This window comes from Triturus cristatus, chromosome 3_2, assembly GCF_964204655.1.
Source record: "Triturus cristatus chromosome 3_2, aTriCri1.1, whole genome shotgun sequence".
NCBI lineage: Eukaryota > Metazoa > Chordata > Amphibia > Caudata > Salamandridae > Triturus > Triturus cristatus.
Window position 1 is genome coordinate 1,002,443,634 of NC_140584.1, and position 20,974 is coordinate 1,002,464,607.

Here is a 20,974-nt window from a genome sequence, read left to right on the forward strand (position 1 = left end):
AATGTTGTATATATAATAATTAGGATATTATGTTGCTTATTTGTTTGATTTTTTTCCTTCTATCTTTCCACGTTCACATTGCACATGAGCACTTTCTTTGTACTCTCCTTTTATGACAATCGCATACTGTAATGATGATCTATTGATTAGTGTCTGCTTTTAAGGAGTATATAAACAAAAAGATTTTGTCTTATAAATACAGCTTTCTTTGGTGTTCTCTCTGGTATATCTCTCTATGTATACAATAACCTAATGAACGACCTTTTGGATTGAATATTATAGTCCTTTTATGCCATTTTGCTGGCCTGAAAAAGGTACGTCAGGACCAATTGTTGCTCAGCTTGGGTGGAAAAGGCATGTCAAGGGCTTCTTTGAATGACAGCTGCCTTTTGGATGGTTGCGCAGCAGTCTCCGATGGGTGGGTAAGGATGCGACCCCAATGGGGGTGTATGAACAAATTTCTTTGTTGAGCGTCTATCTCGTCCTGGAGCTTGTGGAGAATCAGTTTAACACAGCCAAAGCCTGAGCCAGTCTTGGTCGTCAGCGCAGAGGCTCTTGGATCCGAGGCCAGTTTCGCCATTGAGGTCATCCGTTCACAGGGCGGTTTTGATTTCAACATCGAATGTGTTGGCTCTGAGGGTCTAGTCAGTGCTGAAGCAGGTGGCTTTGGCGATTCCTTTGTTGCGGAGCTGGAGCTGGGCATTACATCTGCGAACGATGAGCCAGAGGCAGTGGTGGCCTGCAGCCTGTCTGTGATATTCCAGTGAGGTTGGAGGGCCCTTCATAGAGGGCTGTGTGACTCGTGAGCCAAGCGAGGGGGGCGTGGGAACCGTATTCATGACTTGTTGAGCAGTTGGAAGATATTCAATCTCCAGGTCAAAGTCTGAACTGTCGGCAGGGGAGAAAACGTCCTCATCTGCAGATGGGGATGTTGTTCCCCTTCGATCTCTGGAGAAGTCCAGAGTGTCTTCTCCGCTACATCTCAATTCGATGCGCCCAACGGTAGGTCACAGTCTTCTTGGAGGGGAATGAATGTCACACGTCAGAGGAAACCTTGTTGTGTTTAGGGTAGAGACACAGATTACAGACCTGATCAGGAGTGGTCCAAGGATATTACACGTGGCAGTGAGGACAGCAGCGGAAGGGCGCTGCTCCATCACTGTGGAGGCATGGTAGTGGAGACAAGGCATGACATGGTAGGAGGCCCTGAAGGGCAAGGCCTCCATGCAGGTTTGAACCAGACTCCAACAACTCCCCGGATAGAGCTGCGGTCGCCAACCCGAGATGAAAAGGGAAATAAAAGCAATCAAAAAACAATATCGATGGAGGGAAGGAACCTGTAGCTGAAAAGGAGCACAACAACGGTCTCGAACTGGAGCATGGGAGCACACATCCAAACCAGACGGTGGAAAGAAAACAATCTAACAATGGAATCAATGTCCATGCGCATTACCAGCAAAAGGAGAAGTCACAATACCTCGTGACTCAAAAGACTTCTTCAAAGAAAAACAACTTCCACACCCGGGCCCAACACTAGATGGCAGGAGTATGCACAGCATGTGTATATACTACCACATATGCCTCAAACACGAAATAAAGCCAGTCTCCTTTCTCTTGCTCATGGTCTGACAAGGGAAAGTCTTAAATATGGCACAGTGTTCAGTTTTTGTTTCCACCTCAACCTTAAAGGCATTTAAAAATGGGGATCATGAGCAAAAATCTTTCTTTGGACTTAGGTGTATAAGAATAGGGCAGAAATGAAAGGGTTACATGGGCATGGATGAGTCATTTTTAACATTAACTCCCAGTCACTATATAAAAAAGAGTACATATACACAACGAGCTCCCTGGAATATGGTCAAGCCCATCCTGGCTTTTAGTAGCAAGGATGAACCAGATGATGAAGCATGTCACTACTAGAGTAAGTGAGGGCTTTTTCCTCCCCTGAATCACAAGACAGCCAACAATGTTATTTCAGTTTTGTGGATTTCCTTTGCATTGGCAGACAGGTACTTTATTAGTTGAAAGTTACAATAGATCAAATTGCCAAGTTTCAAAAACCCAACCACCCAAGGCCTGTGATGAAAGAAAGAACTCAGAAAATATCACAAGTTTGACACACTATACACTTTTAATGAGCCAGTCTGTCCTGCCTCCCTTGCAAGGTGAGGCAGATTATAAAATATCAGCAAACATCAAAAGCAAAATAGAAAACGATACGCATTGGCACGAAATGAAGACACCCACAATAACAGTAAAGCAATGGATGGGGTATCACAAGGATATGTTTACAGAGAAGCCTCTCTGCAGAGCTTCCATAGTTCACCTAGCACTGTATTGTTGTGGAGAAATAGAACCAGTGACATCTACTCACCCCCTAAACTTCTAAGTTATGTAGGCGTGCCTCAAAATAACAGGCACACAATACACTTAGCTTGGAAGGGAACACCTGGTTGATCAAAATGCATCATATTGGACTTTGTCAAGGCATGATGGCCAAGCAGTGCCACTGCCCTCTATTGTACGTTAAGTTATTATGACACAAGTGTCTCCTTTGACTTTTCAGAAATGTCTATAGTGGCGATGGCTTTTTTTTTTTTTAGCTCTGGCCACAATTAAATATTCAAAATGGATTCCTTAAGTGCTAGCTTCAATATGTTTTCATGGCTTCATTCAAAATCCAATGAGGTACAGCCAGAGAGGCAGAAACGCTTGTTTGTTCGATACTTTAAAAAAAAATACAAGCAAGCCAAACATAAGAAGTACATTTTTTACAAATGCAGGTTTGCCTCTTTTCTTTAAGAACACATTTTCGGGGAGGAAAATCTTATCAGCCAATTGTACTTCTGGTCCATTTAAACTGAGGTGTCTGCATGTCATGTTTCAATAAGACCAAAAGCAACTATATTTGTTTGCAGATAAGTGTGCTCAACAAAATGGGAAAGGTTTATTGGACTGATCACAAGGTCCGTCTTGGGCATTGAAAAGTCTGTTCCCTATTAATCTGATCTTTCCCGTACTTGGTCTGCTGAAAACACAGGAAAAAAGCATTCTGAAGTGCACAAAAAAAGGATGGCATAATTAATAGTGACTGTACACTGTCTGAAAAGGATATAGCGCGGGTCAGTACAATGGAAAACAATACACTGGGGTGCTATGACTCTGCACTGATAAAAGCTACTCGCTTTTGTCATTCAGCAGGAGCCTAGTGGATATTTCTTTGGAAAGTTAAAATCTCAGAGGAGGAAGAAGACTCCAAATGAACAACGAGTATGGATGACGTGCAGTTTCCTCTGAATAGAGCAGTGCTGAATGTAGTATGCTAGATTTAGCATTGGCACAGTTGTGGACCAATATCATTCCACTGGAAGCAATGGTGCTTGAGAAGCAGTTGGTGGCCTAGGATGTTATTCGGCCCATTGATCGGCACCACTGGTCTGATACTCTGCAAATACATTCAGAATAGGGTCTGGGATTACTGACTGAGAATGCATAATTTGTTGAGGGGTTAATGAGCAGACTGACAACAGTAAACTATGCACCACAACCAAACACTGAGCCACAGATGGCTTCCTGGCTTTGGGGTGGCGCGTCATGTCACAGCCTTTGGTTGCAACAGAGTTGGGATTTAACACAGGGGGATCAATGTGTGAACTTTGGAAGCTCAGCCAGACAAGGTAGATTTTTTTCCGGGTTAAGGAGACAATAGTTATTGCCGCTCTTATTCAACAACTATAAGATGCGTCTTTCTCTACACGAACACTGGTGCTAAGAGCTACACATAGTGCACAAATCCAGCCACAACTTGGAAACCTTACAAGGACGCCAGCCACATCATTCAATTCAACTAGAGTGGTAGACCCAGATTCTCACAGACCCTGATCTGGACCCAAAGATGCCACTTTTAATATCTTTTAGGACCACCACAAAATGTGAAGCACTTCCTCAAAGAGCAATCCTTCTTAAAGGAGGTCCCTTGAGTTTAGGCGGCAGGATGTACAAGGATCACAGCTCTAAACTGAACCTAGGAACCATTCTACAAGGTTAAAAAAAGTGGAAGATGCAATTAATCCTTCGGAGATAGAGGAACAGAAAATGGATCAGCTGCACTTACGCTGACAGCAGAAATTACTGGCACAAGGCTAAACTAGCAGTACTGGCTTCATCCTGTGGTGGAAGGCACAATACAAGGCCATTTGTATCCAACACCTAACTACAATTTGATTCCTTTGCCTGGTTAATGGGCCTATCCATCTGCAAGGTCTTACACAAAAACTCTCAGACTTCACAATAAAATAAAACCCCATGGTGAAAGGACATGGCAAGATGGAAGGAATTCGGAAAACATGCCCTAGGGAATGGACAGAGTGTGGTTTCAAGGCCAATAATAATTTGAGTACAGAGATGTCCAGATCAGGACTACCACCAACAAATTATGGTGTTTGTTTTTCCCTTCGCCAGGGGTGCTGAGGCAAATCAGTGAAAAACCAACAGCCCCTAGACTTGGTGTCCGAGAGAGTGCAGAGATGGTCCATGGGCCTCATGCAACATTAATCTTAAGCAGGCATCAGTTGGGAAAAAGGATTGTGCCTTCCTTTAGCCATCGTTTAACAGTTAATTGCACACCAAATGACACGCCACGATAAGTGCTTCATAACCACTATCTCTGCTCCCACCACTGAATTAAAGTACAGCAGACTGAATTTTTGAATGTACGCTACCATATCTGCTCACATGCCTTCCAATCCCACCAATCTCTAAACACGTAAAAGGGAAACCAATTTCAAGAGGCTCAAAAAGACCAATGAGGACACATGTACACAGAACCTGAAATAAAGTTTCCAAAGATGCAGAGAGATTTGTGTACGTCGAATAATGTATATTTTAGCCCTAGTGAGTATGCAGTGTCTTGACATTCCACACACCGGCAGGTATACATACACAAGGGCAAAGTTTGTGAGTTCCTATTTTTTTTTGTAGGTTTCTGTTTTGGTCCACATGAAGAACGTGATCATCAACAATCTGACCGCTGGGAAAATGGTGCTCAGTTTTTCAAGATGGAGTCGTAGACTTGATATATGTAGTTAGAAACTTCTGGAGCACGACATTTCAGAGAAAGCTGCAAACAAAACAAAGAAAAATGTATCAACATAAACACTTTTATATATCGTTAGTAATTCTTGACCAAGAGAATCATTACATATATAGAACAGAACATTAAGACACGGGTACTTGAGAACAGTCTGGAATTGAGGAGGAAAATGTAAGCACAACCAAATGCTGCAACATGTGACAAGAAATGCGTTTTAAAATTTGTACACCATCGAAGTCACAAAGGTAAGTTCCAAAATGCAAAGCACATAGCTAATGGGTATGAAGACACCTATTACCATACTGGGCACAGAGAACATGTGATGCTTGTATGATAAAAAACAGCAATGTGATAAGGACTTCTACTTCCAGGGTAGCATAAACAGCACTGTATTCAAAACGGGGTTCTCCACAGTTTAGTAACTACCATCAACATTTGAAAGTGTGTGTGTGTGTGTGTGTGCGTGCGTGCAGTACCCTTTCAATGCAAGACAAATGATGAGCAGAGAGGTCTGCATTGTAAAAAGTGTGATACCCAGCATGCATATTTCTGAGGCAGAAATGAAATATTGGTAGAGATTCAACCAGAGTTAGGAACACATTCTGATATCACTCTATGCCGATGGCATGGTCCTACTGGTTCATCGCAAGTTGGTCTTCAGATGTGGTGTTTAGTAACTGAGATACAAGGGATGAAAGTTAACAGGTAAAGTATCGGAGATGAATAGGGAAATACATCTGAAATTAAACGTTGACTAATAGCTACTGGTGTAAGTAAAGATCTTTAATAAAGGGCGTTAATAATCTGGGCATGATATTAGTGAATAACATTTCCTAGGGATATCTACTTAGAAAAAAAAACCTACACTAAAACAATTTTCCGCCAATTATCTGAGCCGTTGTGCAGTTCCTCTAAACAGCCAAAATGTTGTTAAAATAGTAGTTCATGGTGCCAAAATAAGACTTCCTGCGATTGGTAAAGGACAATATATTATTGATGAAGTCCTTTTAAACCACATATTGCCTGTTGGCCAATTTACACCATCTCACAGCACTTTGGAATTATGGATTAGTTCATGCAAGGTCAGATAATTCAGAATTTGGTATACACAACATTCATCATGCTCCGATGGGCAGTCTGCAGCCATTTTAAACAATGCAGGCAGATTGCCCATCCATGCATCCCCAGAGTCCTTAAAAGTCTGTTAGGATACGCCAGTGGTTGCTGAAACTGTTTTAACAGATACATGTATAATTTCTTGAAAAAATGTTTTCAAGTAAGGCAAGTAAGGCTAGGGTCCAATGACAACAGTTGGCCATCAAAAGAACATGTGGATACCAAGCAGTAAATACAGAAGTCCAGAATAGTAAATGAGATGTATCGGAATTGTGATATCTTTATTTCGACATGGACAAAAAGTGAAGTCTCAGATGGAATTCTAAGGGAGACCTTGAGCATGTATGGTTTGGAAGTTAAAACAATGTGGATTTTTTAACATGACTCAATACCTCCTAGGGAATCCTGCATTAGGTTAATAAAACAAATTTGAACAGTTTCCAATAAGGAAGATGCTTTTTATGTGCGAACAATGCTCGTTAGTAATACAATATGACACAAAGTAAATTAAAAGTCCCATGCGTTGGCTGACAACAGACAACGTCCCTCTGGGCGCGCCGTGGAAGCTTCGCTGTAAGCGAATGAAATGTTTGTGATAAAACGTTGAAACAAAGCTAAGGTTGATGCTTGATTACAAAATTTATTCACAAAACTCAAAGGTTGATTCCATGTAGTCATATACTGGAGACTATTCCATGAAATATCATCGTTGTGTTGAGCCTCATCCCCAATGTTAAACTTGATCCCAATGCATTTCGGGCCCCTCTGGCCCTTCGTCAGGGGAATCTACATAACAAAGAAATATGTACATATAACTAAATGATACAATGAGGGGTTTGCCATCTAACAAAAGACAAAAGGACACTGCCTGAAAAGTGAGATTACGCTAAAGAAACCACAGTGTGACGGTGCTTTAGAAAGATAATCACCAAGACCTGGTTCGTGTGTAAATGTTATGAGTTCATCGTGTTGGACGGCATGAAACACAGTCAAAAAAATGTGAAGAAGTGCTGACAGTCCATTAAGAAGAATGAGCAAACATTGACGAAGCGGAAAAGAAAAGTTCACCCTTGAACGTGCTCCGTGACCTGTTTGGTGAAAAAGAACGAAGGAAAAAGGAAAAGTTCCTACGGTGCCAAACACTATAAAAAACACCCGTGTGACGTATAAAACAGGGCTGTGCTCAATCATTCCCGGGGAGTCGGTGCGAGTTTGAAAAAAACATGTTGTGAAAAGACAAACAAATGTGCTCCGATTCAAAAGAACCGCATAGGTGAAAGAAACGCTTGTTTAAAACTCGCTGGAGCTCCATACCTGTTGTATACAACGGCATCAAATAATCCTGTATCGGGTTTGTTGGTGCTCCAAGGGGCGTGATCTTAAAGAGGATATCCACAAGGACCGGAAGTGATGAAAACTTTTAACAACTGTGCGTTGTTTGATGATATCATGAATCAAAGATAACAAGCAAATTCCAAGCGGTCATTGAGACCCTTTGGTTTCAAAGATTCCAATTTGTAAATCCAATGATTTTCACGTTTCAACAAGAAAGTTATTGTCTCTGCCTTCCCTTTTCACCACAGTCTCTATTATCATGAATTTCAGTTGTGCAATGTTATGCTGATTGTCAAGAAAGTGCATTGCTATGGTCGATTTTGAATTGCTGGTGCGTATGTTGCTCTTGTGTTCGTGTATGCGTGTCTTGATCTTCCTTTCGGTTTTGCCCACATATACGAGGCCACATGGGCATTTCAGTAAATAGATTGCATTGGTGGTGTCACAGGTGGCATTTACTCTTAATTTGATCGGGGTGCCCCTCATGGGGTGTGCTATTATGTTGCCCTTAATGATGTTATTGCAGTTGCTGCAGTTTAAACAGGGGATTGTCCCCCGAAATTCCGTGATAGGTGTTCCAATGTTGGGTCGAATCAATTCTTGTATGTTTTTGCTCCTGGTGTGTGCGAACATTGGTGGGTCGCTGAAGATGCCATTGAAATCTGTTTCAAGGGCCAGGACTGGCCAGTGCCTTTTAATGGTTTGTTTGAATCCGTGGCTCATGGTGGAGAAACGGGAGACCACCACCATGCGATTTTGTACTTTTCGTATAGTTGGTTGTAGTAGAGTCTCACGTGATGTACTGGCCACTTTGGCCACTTTGGTGATAGCATTCTGTAAAATCACTTGAGGATAGCCACGCACTCGCACCGACTCCCCGGGAATGATTGAGCACAGCCCTGTTTTATACGTCACACGGGTGTTTTTTATAGTGTTTGGCGCCGTAGGAACCTTCCCTTTTTCCTTCGTTCTTTTTCACCAAACAAGTCACGGAGCACGTTCAAGGGTGAACTTTTCTTTTCCGCTTCGTCAATGTTTGCTCATTCTTCTTAATGGACTGTCAGCACTTCTTCACATTTTTTTGACTGTGTTTCATGCAGTCCAACACGATGAACTCATAACATTTACACACGAATCAGGTCTTGGTGATTATCTTTCTAAAGCACCGTCACACTGTGGTTTCTTTAGCGTAATCTCACTTTTCAGGCAGTGTCCTTTTGTCTTTTGTTAGATGGCAAACCCCTAATTGTATCATTTAGTTATATGTACATATTTCTTTGTTATGTAGATTCCCCTGACGAAGGGCCAGAGGGGCCCGAAATGCATTGGGATCAAGTTTAACATTGGGGATGAGGCTCAACACAACGATGTTATTTCATGGAATAGTCTCCAGTATATGACTACATGGAATCAACCTTTGAGTTTTGTGAATAAATTTTGGAATCAAGCATCAACCTTAGTTTTGTTTCAACGTTTTATCACAAACGTTTCATTCGCTTTCAGCGAAGCTTCCACGGCGCGCCCAGAGGGACGTTGTCTGTTGTCAGCCAACGCATGGGACTTTTCAGATTATACACACTCCTTGGGTTATGAGAGTGATACCTCTGTGGCACCCGACAACATATTTAACTTTTTCAACCTGCGGTTTGTGCACGACCCAAACTCGTTTTTGGACAATGTAAATTAACTCAATATACTATGAGAACATTATGTAATGAAATGACACGTATCACAATTAATGACTGTAATCGGTGCTATATTTTCGTATGATACAATCCTGCTTAGTGTGATGCTTTGTATGAAGGTACAGTTAAATAAATACAACAGATTAATACTGAAATAGAATGCTTGTTTGAGAATCCATGTACTGTCCACCCAGCACTTCTTGCTGCTTTACGTGGTTTAATAGAAGGCTAGGTGTAGCTCGAATGAGTTCTTTGGACGAAAGATCTTGTGCACTTGTGGTGTCACTTTTTTCAGCAGTTCCCTTTTGAAAGGAAATGCCTCTTTTGGCATGGTCACCCACAAGTTTTTCGACTGATGCTGCAGGGTTTTTTGACTCAGAGCGCACTGAGGCTAGCTAACTAGACCTCAGTGCCCTGACCCTAAAAATGTATGTCTAATTGTCTATACCCATTTGGAAATGGCTAACTTAACTGTAAGTCCCAAGTAAATGGTAACCTCATACCTAGGGCATGCAAGTTAGAGGGATACCCCAGGCTTGCAGCACTGATTGTGCCATCTGGGAGGTCCAACAAGTCTGCCAGTCCGCCACGGCAGACTGGTAGAGCAGTCGTGCACTGCTAGCCCGACTTTGCCATTGCAAGCAATGTGTGTAAGTCACCCCTCTGGCAGGCTTACCAAGTCCTGAAGGCTGGTACAACATATAGCACAGGCAGGACATTCAAAACTACCATTTTACTGTGGAAAGACTTGGTCGCCCAATTGGGGAGTGCACACAGACCCCCTCAGCTGTGCTAACTCCGGAACGGGGCTTCCTAAGTGGGCAGTCCAAGGTATTGAACAACTCATTACATTAAGCTTGACTTGTATCTCAAGTCGAAATTAATGGAACTTGTTGCAGTGTGCAACTTTAGTGAAGCTGCCACTTTGTTGCCTTTAAAACTACTGTGCCTTCCCGGGCACTCATGGATCCTGCTCCAAGAGACAGCCTTCTGCCCTCCTAGAGATGCTAATGACTCACATGAAGAAAGAACAATGAGGGATTGCAGGCCAGGGAGGTGTCAACTCCTTCTTGCAGGACGTCACTCAGATATGAGTCCCAAAGGCAGGCATCAAAGGTGAAGCCACCTTTGAAGAGCAGATGTGGGACACTAGGGGAGAGGGCTACCCTATTGTTGAGGTAGACAGGCTAGCACGAGGAGCAGAGAGGGGAAACCAGTTGCCAAACCGGTTTCCCAAGGGGCGTGTAGCCCTGAAGTAGCCACACCCCAGGGTGGGCTAAAGAGGTCTGTATACCAGAGGAGGGGTCTCGCCATCTTGGCATCTGGCAGAATGGTGCATATTCGGATAGCCAGATGCCACACTCCACAGGAAATAGTCACTAGGTGGGAGGGAACCTGGTAGCCCATTGGCTTCCAGCCGCATCCTGACCTGAGGGCACTTTCCAAGCATAAACGGGGCACCCCTGGAACCCAGATATCGACTGACTTGGAATAAGGACCGAAGGACTGCCCTACTGCACCAAGGGACCCGTAAAGAGAGGCTGCACTGATAAGAATAGCACCTGCTGGCTGGAGAGGAGAGAGACTGTGCCTGCTGTGTCCTGCTCGGGAAGAAGCGGTCTCCATAGCCCAGTCAAGCCAAGAGAACCCCAAGGGCCAGCAAACTGGCCTCCTGTTCACAGCACAGGGACGCAACAGCTGAATAAGCCTGCTGGGACAAGTTGGTAGCCCACAGTCTTCCACTGCCGTGCAGTACCAAGGACCAAGACACGATGACCAGAGTTGCACCTGAGTTTGCTGAACCCTGAAGTACAGTCTAAGAGTTGCAGGGACCCTCAGAAGGCAAGTTATCGGCTTAGGAAGGTTTGGCCTGTGACTGAGACAACGGGCAACTGGTAGTCCAGTGGCGACTGGACTTCGGGGGCATCGACCCTGCAACCAGGACCCCCTCACCATCTTTGTGGACAGAGGCATCCCTGCAGGAAGATCCCGTCGAAAATGTTGCATCCGCAGCATTCTTAGAGCATATTCAGAATCCTTCATCCCTTACATCAGGACTACTCCATACGCGGATAAAGTGCCTGGAACTGTTTGAAGGACTGCTCCCCATGTGAAGGTAACTGTTCTTGAGGACCTTGCTGGTCACCCCGACTAGCTCCCTAACTCGAGTTGGTCACCCAAAGTAATTCTATCTGACCGCATTGACACTTACCTACGTTTTGTTTGAAACAGTTTCTAAGTGTTAAATAACTTGACTTACCGTGGCTTATTCACGTTGAGTGAAATTGCACCAATTTATTATTTCTTGTAAAATCTATATCTTCAGAACCCTCTGGTGGATCCTTTTCATTCTAGCCTCTAAATTCTTATAAAAAATACAATCTAATTTTAGAAATTGGTGTCAGATTTCTAGAGTGTTCTGTCGATTTCCTCTTCAATTGTTTTGGTGATGTTTACATGCTTAACAAGCTTTCCTCTCTGTAAGCCTTGCTGCTCAGTGCCACAGCTACCAAGGACTGAAATGAGGATTTGACAGACGAAACCCCAAGGGTCCTAGAGGGATTGGTAAGTGTATTACACAGTGAGATTACACAACTACATCATATAATACACCTAATTTTTCCATACCTTTGAAGAAGTATGTTTCAGTTTGTGCCCAAACTGTTACAAATAAAGTTTGCTTATAAATGAACTAGATTTTGTGCAGTTTGTGATGAGATCTTTACAACCCGACAAATACGGGCCACAAACATGATGGCATTTAAATCTAAGCTGGGTCTGCCTGTGATCGGACACTTGTGTGAGGGCTGTTTCAGAGCAATAGTAAAGGATATTAGAAAGGACACAGTGTTTGCTGAGAGGGAGCTCATAGTATTAAAATTATAACCGCATTAAAATCACTCAGGGAGTAGACGTCAAACATCTGCTAGTGTCTGCATAAGCCTCATCAGCCCCTGGAGAGTTTATTATCCGGTGATGAAGCTTTTGCTGTCATGCAGAACATGTCTTTCTCTCAACAAGGACAACTACGCCATTTTGCAGTCCTAGGAAGGGCTTGCGACATCAGAACACGACCGGGAGACTGCACAACCATACAGACTAAAAGATCTAGAAGTGCACATTGTGTCAGTATGGGATTTCATATGTGGGACATTAATGCATAGGGTCACAGATTAATGCTAGTCGTGCGATGTAAGCCTTTAGTATCTGATACTTTGCACTGCGCTGTGCTCTGGTTTTCTAACTAGACCTTGAGGAAGGAGCAGTGGAATGCACAAAGATTTGACAAAAGCAAAGTTGTGCTTAAATAAGAATTTAAAGGAAACCTGTTACCTAGGTCGTCATCTAGATACATGCTACCAGCCGACCCTGTGTAATCAAGAATGGTCATGTAGTGACGTAAAGTGTTATGAGAGGTGTAGTCCTCGGTTGCCTAAACTAATCTACTTCATGATTATTATCGGTAATAGTGAAGTACAGGACTGGGAACATGGTGACTGATGAGAAAGAGATAAGGGGGAAATGGAAGAATCCAATGCTGTGCCCACATCCAGGGACAACCATCTCTACCCTTGCTTCGTCTTCCTGTGACGTTATCACCATTGAGGCTTGAAAAACTTTCAGAGTGGACAAGCTGGAAATGTGATTTTAGAGATCACCAATGCTGCTGGTCTGGAAAGTGTGTGAAGAGACAACCCAACAACAGCACTCCCTTCTTTACCGTGTAGTTGGGGTTCCCTGGCTGAATGCGGAGCTCAGCAAGCACCCAGATCCCATTGGTGAGCTTAAGAGACTGATACAGCATGTCCTGGCTCTCCACATTTCGCTTGGCGATGGTGTACACATTGCTGTTCTGCAGCTTGGTGGAAACAGCATCTGCAACGCATCCAAAATAGGGAATTAATGAAGACATGAGCCAGCCAGAAGCAAGCACGCACACAGACAAGTTGCAACAGCTAACATTTTAATACACACACGCAAGGTACACACACAAATCTACACAAATTCAATATTTTGCATAAAAATATACATTTTAGCTTAACCAATAAACGTTTTCTCAACAAAGCTTGAAAATAATCTTAAAATACCACAAACTTTTCAGTGGACTCTAGTGAGTGGAGGAGGAAGAAAGGTTGAAGAGGAGAAAGACAACAGGACACAGACGAGAGGAGATGGAAAAAGGAAAAGAGTGAAAGTTAGAGTGTAAAGCAAGTGAAAGAATGGTTGAAAGAAGAATAAGCAAGAGGAACAAGTTGCTTATCTTCGGTAATGCCTTATCTGGTAGAGACTCTATTTAGCAGTAGATTCCTTACCTTACAATTATCCCAAGGCATCAGACTGGATTCGGAATTTGTTTGTGAGCAGTACCCCCAGCGTGCCGCTAGGTGGTGTCGTTCGGCACCGCATGGCATCGTCCGCGCTGGATGTGAAATTCGCATTGCCTATATAGGCGTCACCCCAGTGCACTGACATCAGTTTCTTTTCGCAACTTTCCACGCCAGGAGAGCAGTGCCACAAAGAACACGGATCACTGGTGTGGAAAACTAAGGCCCTGAAAGGGGAACAGTCTTGACCTAGAAATACATTTGCGGGGAGGATGGGTGGTTTGTTAAAGAATATGCGGCTAGACAGAGTCTCTGCCAGATAAGGCGTTACCGAAGGTAAGTAACTTGTTCATCTGATGGAGTCTTCTAGCCGCAGATTCTGTACCTTAAAATAGATACCTAAGCAGAGGTGGGTCTGAAAGTCCTTCAGGACTGAACGGGCAAAGCGCCCATCTCAAGGGACCTGACTGTCCAGGCAGTAGTGCTTGGCGAGTGTCAACCAATCAATCAATCAGGAAAATTATATGCGCTACTCACCAGTGAGGGTCTGAAGATGCTGGGAGGGGAGCAGCTCTGGTCAATCGAAGAGCCAAGTCTTAGGGGGCTTCCTGAAGATGTGCGGGTGGAGGCGCGTCTGATGTTAATCGGCAGCCCGTTCCAGGCCTTGACCGCGATGTAGGAGAAGGTTCTTCCACCCGTTCTTGCTCTGCGGAAGGGCAGGGGTTCGGCGAGGGGGGCGGATAGGAGGTTCCTCTTGGGTATGTGGAAGGAGATTCTGTCATTGGGGTACGATGTTGTGGAGGCATTTGTAGTGGGCGAGTATCTTGAAGGTTACTCTTTTCTCGACAGGAAGCCAGTGGAGGTTACGTAGGTGCTGGGTGATGTGTTTGTGTCGGGGGATGCGGAGGACAAGTTTAGCTGCGGTGATCTGGATGGTCTGGAGTTTGCGAAGCAGATACATGTTGATCCCGGCGTAGAGGGCATTTCTGTAGTCCAGTCTGCTGGTTATGAGTGCGAGGGTGACTGTTTTCCTTGATTTGGGGGGGGGGATTGATTTGATTTTGAATGCCTTTCGGAGGATGCGGAGAGTGTTGAAGCAGGTGAAGGCGATGGTGTTGACCTGTCGGTTTCCTGGAGAGTGAGGAGTAGAGTATGATGCCGAGGTTTCGGGCGTGGTCTGTGGGGCTGGAGGGGCTGCCGTGGGCGGTGAGCCACCAGGGGTTGTCCCATGCAGAGGGGGAGGGTTCGAAGACGAGGACCTCTGTCTTCTCCGAGTTGAGCTTCAGGCAGCTGCTGCTCATCCAAGATGCAACGTCTATCATTCTTTCCTGGAAGTCGAGTATGGTGGTGATGGGGTCCTTGTTGAGGGAGAAGATGAGCTGTGTGTCATCGGCATAGGATACTATGCTGAGTGCGTGCTGTCTGACGATAGTAACGAGGGGGGCCATGTAGATGTTGAAAAGCGTGGGCCTGAGTGAGGATCCTTCGGGTACTCCGCATTTGATTTCCGTGGGTTCGGAGAGGAAGGGTGGAAGTCTGATTCTTTGGGTTCTGCCGGCAAGGAAGGAGCGGAGCCAGTCGAGAACGGTCCCCTGTATGCCGGCTTTGTGGAGTCTGGCGGGGAGTGTGAGGTGGGAGATGATGTCAGAGGCTGCAGAGAGGTTGAGTAAGATCAGGGCTGGGTTGTGTCCTTGGTCTAAGAGGGTGCGGATGTAGTCTGTGGCGGCGAGTAGGGTGGTCTCAGTCCTGTGGTTGCTGCAGAATCCAGATTGGGAGAGGTCGAGGATGGAGTTTTCTTCGGTGAATTTCGTTAGTTGCACGTTGACTGTCTTCTCGGTAACTTTAGCCGCGAAAGGGAGGAGGGAGATGGGTTGGTAGTTCTTGAGGTCTGTGGGATCTGCTGAGGGCTTCTAGAGTAGAGGTCTGACTTCTGCATGTTTCCAGTCGTTGAGAAAGATGCCAGTTTCGAAGGTGCCGTTGATGGTGCATCGTAAATCTGGACCGATGGCGGCGGCGGCTCTGTTAAAGATGTGCGGGGAGCAGGGGTCCGCAACAGCTCTGTGGAAGATGTGCGGGGGCAGGTGTCCGTGTGGGCTCCTGATTGGATGCCTTTCATGGATGATGCAGTGTCTTCGGTGGTGACTGGTGAATGTGTGCAGAGAAGCTCGCGTTGCTGTCTGGCAGATGTCCAGGACTGGAACGCTGTGTGCTAATGCAGTGGTTGCAGCCATAGCTCTGGTGGAATGAGGAGGCAAACCCTCAGGGGGTTGCTTCCTGGCCAGTGCGTAGCAGATTTTAATGCAGAGCGTGATCCATTGGCAGATAGTCTGATTCTGAACAGACCTATCCTCCTTGGCTCAGACATACCCCACGAAGAGTTGGTCATCTACCAAGAAATCTTTTGTGCGGTTCAGGAAGAACGACAATGCTCATTTTGGGTCCAGTTGATGGAGTTGCTCCTCTTCCTTAGAGTGATGGGGCAAAGCATAAAGGGTAGTCAGGGTGATGCACAAGCCTACGTGAAAAGTAGTGACAACTTTAGGCAGAAACAAAGCTCTAGTGTGAAGAACCAGCTCATCTACAAAGGTGGGAAGGTATGGAGGATTAGATGACAAGGCCTGGAGCTCACTGATCCTCCAGGAGTAAGTTATTCCCACTAGGAATTCCGTCATGATGGTAAGGGGCCTGAGAGGACAGTTATATAGAGTCTCAAAGGGAGCTCACATCAGAAATGAAGTACAAGGCATGATGAAGGGTGAAGGTGGAAGCATATGTTAACGACCTTTCAAAATCCGATTTACAACAGTGGATTTTAAGAGAAATGGCTGCTCTGGCAACCGCAGGAAGGCTGAGATGGCAGAAAGATAGCCCTTTAAGGTGCCCAAAGCATAGCCCTGCTGGGCATGAGAAAGAACAAACAGATGGAACTGAGACAAGGGAGCAGAAAGAAGGTCAACTCGCTTTTCTGTACACCTGATATCCACCTCTCCCAGATGTCTGCCACATCCCAGGAGTGACGCATCTGTCACCACTGTCAGATCTAGTTGGGGAAGGGAGAGAGGGTCCGTCGCTGACCCAATCACGGTTCGTTAACCACCACTGCAGATCTTTTGCAGTTCCTTCCAAGATCTCGACCATGTTGGAGAGATTCCCCTGATGCTGCGCCCACTGGAACTTCAGGTTCTACTGCAGAGTCCGCATATGCCAGGGGGCATGAGTTACAAGCAGGACCCATGTGGCCCAGCAGCCTCCGAGTCAGTCTCACCAAAACCCAAGCTAGAGGCTGAAACATTGGTATCACAGCCTAAATATCCTGGACTTACCATTCAGGAGGATAAGTCCACAACTGTACCATAGAGAATAGCTCTGATGAAAGGGAGCATCTGAGCTGGAGTCAGGTGTGACTTTTACATGTTGATAGTGAACCCCAGAGAGTGCAAGAGGTGATGGATTAAACCCAGATCAGTTGACTGGGGGTGAGTGCTTGCAATGTTCAACACTCCGTCCATCATTTCCTTTGGTTTTTGCTTTGTTTGCCATAAGTTGGCAGGGTATGCTCAGACGTGAGTCCCTTGCTCACTTTGCCACTGGATTCAAGCAAGCCTGGCTGAAGACGGCTGAAATGCCAGAAACCGGTCCTAGGAAGCTTGTTTCCGGTCCAGGGAAGACATGGCTTGGCAGTTCGGGCTGGACTGTTCCCATGAGGCACAGGGTCAGACTGATTTGCATAGGGCCATGTCTGAACTGGGGTGGCAGAGTGGGCTAAAGAACGGTGATGGATTAAACCCAGATCAGTTGACTGGGGGTGAGTGCTTACAATGTTCAACACTCCGTCCATCATTTCCTTTGGTTTTTGCTTTGTTCGCCATAAGTTGGCAGGGTATGCTCAGACGTGAGTCCCTTGCTCACTTTGCCACTGGATTCAAGCAAGCCTGGCTGAAGACGGCTGAAATGCCAGAAACCGGTCCTAGGAGGCTTGTTTCCGGTCCAGGGAAGACATGGCTTGGCAGTTCGGGCTGGACTGTTCCCATGAGGCACAGGGTCAGACTGATTTGCATAGGGCCATGTCTGAACTGGGGTGGCAGAGTGGGCTAAAGAACGGTGATGGATTAAACCCAGATCAGTTGACTGGGGGTGAGTGCTTGCAATGTTCAACACTCCGTCCATCATTTACTTTGGTTTGTGCAAGAGGTCCGCCATGGATTGGAGGTGGGAGATGACTGTCTGTGGTGAGCCTGCCTTCAGCAGCCAGTTCCCAAAATAGGAAAAGACTGGTATCCCCGATTTCTGCAGAGGAGCTTCAACCACCACTATCACCTTGGTGAACATTCGAGGGGTGCTGGTAAAGTTAAAAGGGAGCAAGTCGAATTGAAAGCGATTGTGGCCCACCGTGAACAGCTGGTAACGTCTTTGGGTAGGCAGGATGGGAAAGTGGAAATATGCATCTTGCAAGTCCAGTGCCACCATCCAGTCTCCCAGGTCCGTGGCAGGCAGGACTTGAGCAAGCATGAGCATTTGGAATTTGTCCTTTAAAAAAATAAAAAATAATTGAGATGGCACAAGTCTAGGATAGGACGAAGGCCTGTGTCCATTTGGGGCACCAAAAAGTAGCGGGAATAACAACCACGACCTACTTCAGGCATTGGCGCACTCTCTATGGCTCCCTTGGCCAAGAGAGCTGCTACTTCCTGGTGGAGTAAGGAGATGGTCCTCCGTTAGCCTGTCGAAACTGGGTGGCATGGGTGGAGGGATAGTCACAAAGGGGCGGGAGTAGCCCCTTCAGACAATCTGGAGAACCCAGCGGTCTGTTATCGACCTCCTGTGGTGTTGCAGGGGTTCTGCACATACACAGAACTATGCGCAGGATTATGGGACCTCGGTGTATAGGGACTGTGCCTTCCTACCTCCTTAGTACACATGAGCCCAGGACCGACTAGCTAAAGTGACTAATTCACCGTCCTACACACTCACCGAGAAGCAAATGATTAAACACCCCAGAACACAACACTCCTGTATCACTCGGGAATCGCGGTAAAAAGGCATATCTTTTCGCTCACACTCTCGTACCTGTCCACAATAAGATCTGACTGAGACACAAATATAGTTAAAAAATGTTTATTTTAACTAACCTGCTCTAACATGCAGTATACGTGCCACAACAAGCAGAAAAATGCTTAACACTAATATTGTTATTCTTGGCTTGCTGCCAGCTCTGAGACGGATGAATACTAATGTATGTAATTGTAATACATGTCCAATTCCCAGCTATTTTCCTATGGTGCCCATGGGGCTGTTTGTATGGCTTTTTCGGAAAACCAATAAAAGTTTGTTAAAAAAACACAACACTAATATTGTTAGCATTGCAGCTAGGCCATACATCATAAAGGGAGATGTCATCAAATAAAAACTATGGAGGAATGTCTATAGTGCCTAACCTCCCTCCCCTAGGCTAGAAGGAGTATTATTATATAATAGAAGATCTCTGGGCTTTGTCAGCAGACCCCATACCTTAGACCATAGATGGTATTTCTACATCCAAGGTGCGTGTTGCTCTTTTCCCTGGAAAGGTACCTCTCAAACTGTGTGCCACCTAAACATGTATCCCCGTAAGATCAATGTACGAGCTTCAAGCCGCAGCTACGTTAGTGTGTTTTGTCTTGGTGCTAGGGCCTGACGAGAACAGAATAACAAGGGGCATTGTTTATCGACCTTGCTCATAATGTTCAGACTAAACTCCAGGAACAGGCAGAGAACGAACACAGCAAAAAGTTTGCATGTGATAGGCATAAACAAAATAAAGTTTTATAGTAATGAGTGCAAAAGCTACATCATGGCTGCACGGCTCATGCTAACTTAGTAATGTCGACAATGTACCCATCGCCCACGTGACAGTGGTGCAGGTGCTGGCGTAACCTGCCTCCATTGGTTACCCATGATGGTAGGAGGGCGAACTAAAGAGGTTTGGAGGCTGTGGCTGCCGGGGGGGGGGGGAAGGTGGACTGGCCCAACCTCTGGCTGCCCGACTCACAGGGTCTAGGAGTACCGCATCCTTGGCCACACAGAAGCTGGGGAGCTTGCGTGCCGTGGTGGCTGGGCAGGTAAGGACACGGATGGAAGCCCCTTCCATAACCTTGAAAGGCGGACTGAGGCCGTAGCTCTGCTTTCTTGGAGCGCTCCAGCACAGAGTCCACCTTGTCTCCGAAGAGACAGGAGCCACCAAGGGCATGACTATAAGTGAGTCTTGGACATCCTGTGAAAAGCAAGCTCTTCTCAGTCAGGCATGGAGCTGTAACGTCACAGAAGAAAAAAACGTTCTGCCTAGCGAGTTGCTTGTGTCCAGCCTACATCTGATCGTGAACTTGGCTGCATCTATCCCGTCTGCCATAGTTGCATAGTTGTAGAGTATCGCCCAGGCCTCTTCCGGGACCATGGGCAGTACCTACGCACTTGAATCCCACAGTGCATGGGAGTAACAGCCCAAAAGGCACGCAGTGTTCACGAACCGCAGATCTAGCCTCTGTGGAAAAAAACATTTTCTTTCCTAAAGTGTCCAGTCTCTGTTAAGATGTTGTCTTGGCTAACACTGAGGGCAGGCTAAGCTCCAGGACCTCAGCCGCCCTTCTAACCATCATAGCAAAAGATTCTCCATCCATAGCCACAGTAGGAGGAAAGACCATGCCAGTATCTGGGGACGTGTCCAGTCCACTGGCGTGTGCCAATTCCTCACACCATGCTGGGGTCCAGGGATTGGTATTCCTCAGGGACTACTGGTCCCTTCCAATCTTCTTGTGAGAAGAGCAGGTTGAAAGAATCTTACTTAGATTCTTTATAAAGCCCTCACTCACCAACCTAGTTGGTGACATGCTTCATCATCTGGCCCCACCAGGAGAGGCCGAGTGCCTCCCCGGTGTGCTGCGGCGCCAGGATTACTGCTACTTCAATAACAGCAGCATGGGGACTACCGAAAATAGTGGGTCACTTTTCCTGCGCAACTTGTAGCGTTTGCCACTTGACCTCAAACACCAAGGTCCTCAACCTTGAACCAGGAAAACCCTGGAAGCAGTATTACCTAACCAACTGCAACTCTAGCAATGTTGTATACCTGATTACTTGTCCCTGTGGGTTGAGGTATGTGGGAATGACCACACGAAAGGTGAAACAAAGGTTGTGTGAACACAGAAGTAACATCAGGTGTGGGAAGGCCACAACAAAAATGAGCGAACACTTCCTACGTCATAACCATACACCTAATGACCTGCACTGGACTATTATAGAACAGGTTAGTTCAGGTAGAAATACACAACAGACACTGTTCGAAAAAGAACAAAGGTGGGTGTTTCGTTTGGGTACACATATACAGGGACTCAATGATAACATCCCCTGGGGCACAGTGCTGAAACGATAGTCCTCCCACTATATGT

General features: G+C 45.7%; 1 protein-coding gene across 2 annotated transcripts in view; it reads right to left on the reverse strand.

Moving 5' to 3' along the window:
* Window positions 1-2,112: 2,112 nt before the first annotated feature.
* AP2B1 (adaptor related protein complex 2 subunit beta 1) overlaps window positions 2,113-20,974 on the reverse strand; it is a 575,856-nt gene continuing 556,994 nt past the window's right edge. For both annotated transcript variants that reach the window (XM_085649631.1, XM_085649630.1), the window contains 2 exons: window positions 12,950-13,104; window positions 2,113-5,119 (listed from right to left, as the gene is read on the reverse strand). In XM_085649631.1, the coding sequence (XP_085505757.1) occupies window positions 5,045-5,119; window positions 12,950-13,104 (230 nt within the window). In that variant the 3' untranslated portion in view covers window positions 2,113-5,044. The remainder of the gene's footprint in view (window positions 5,120-12,949; window positions 13,105-20,974) is intronic.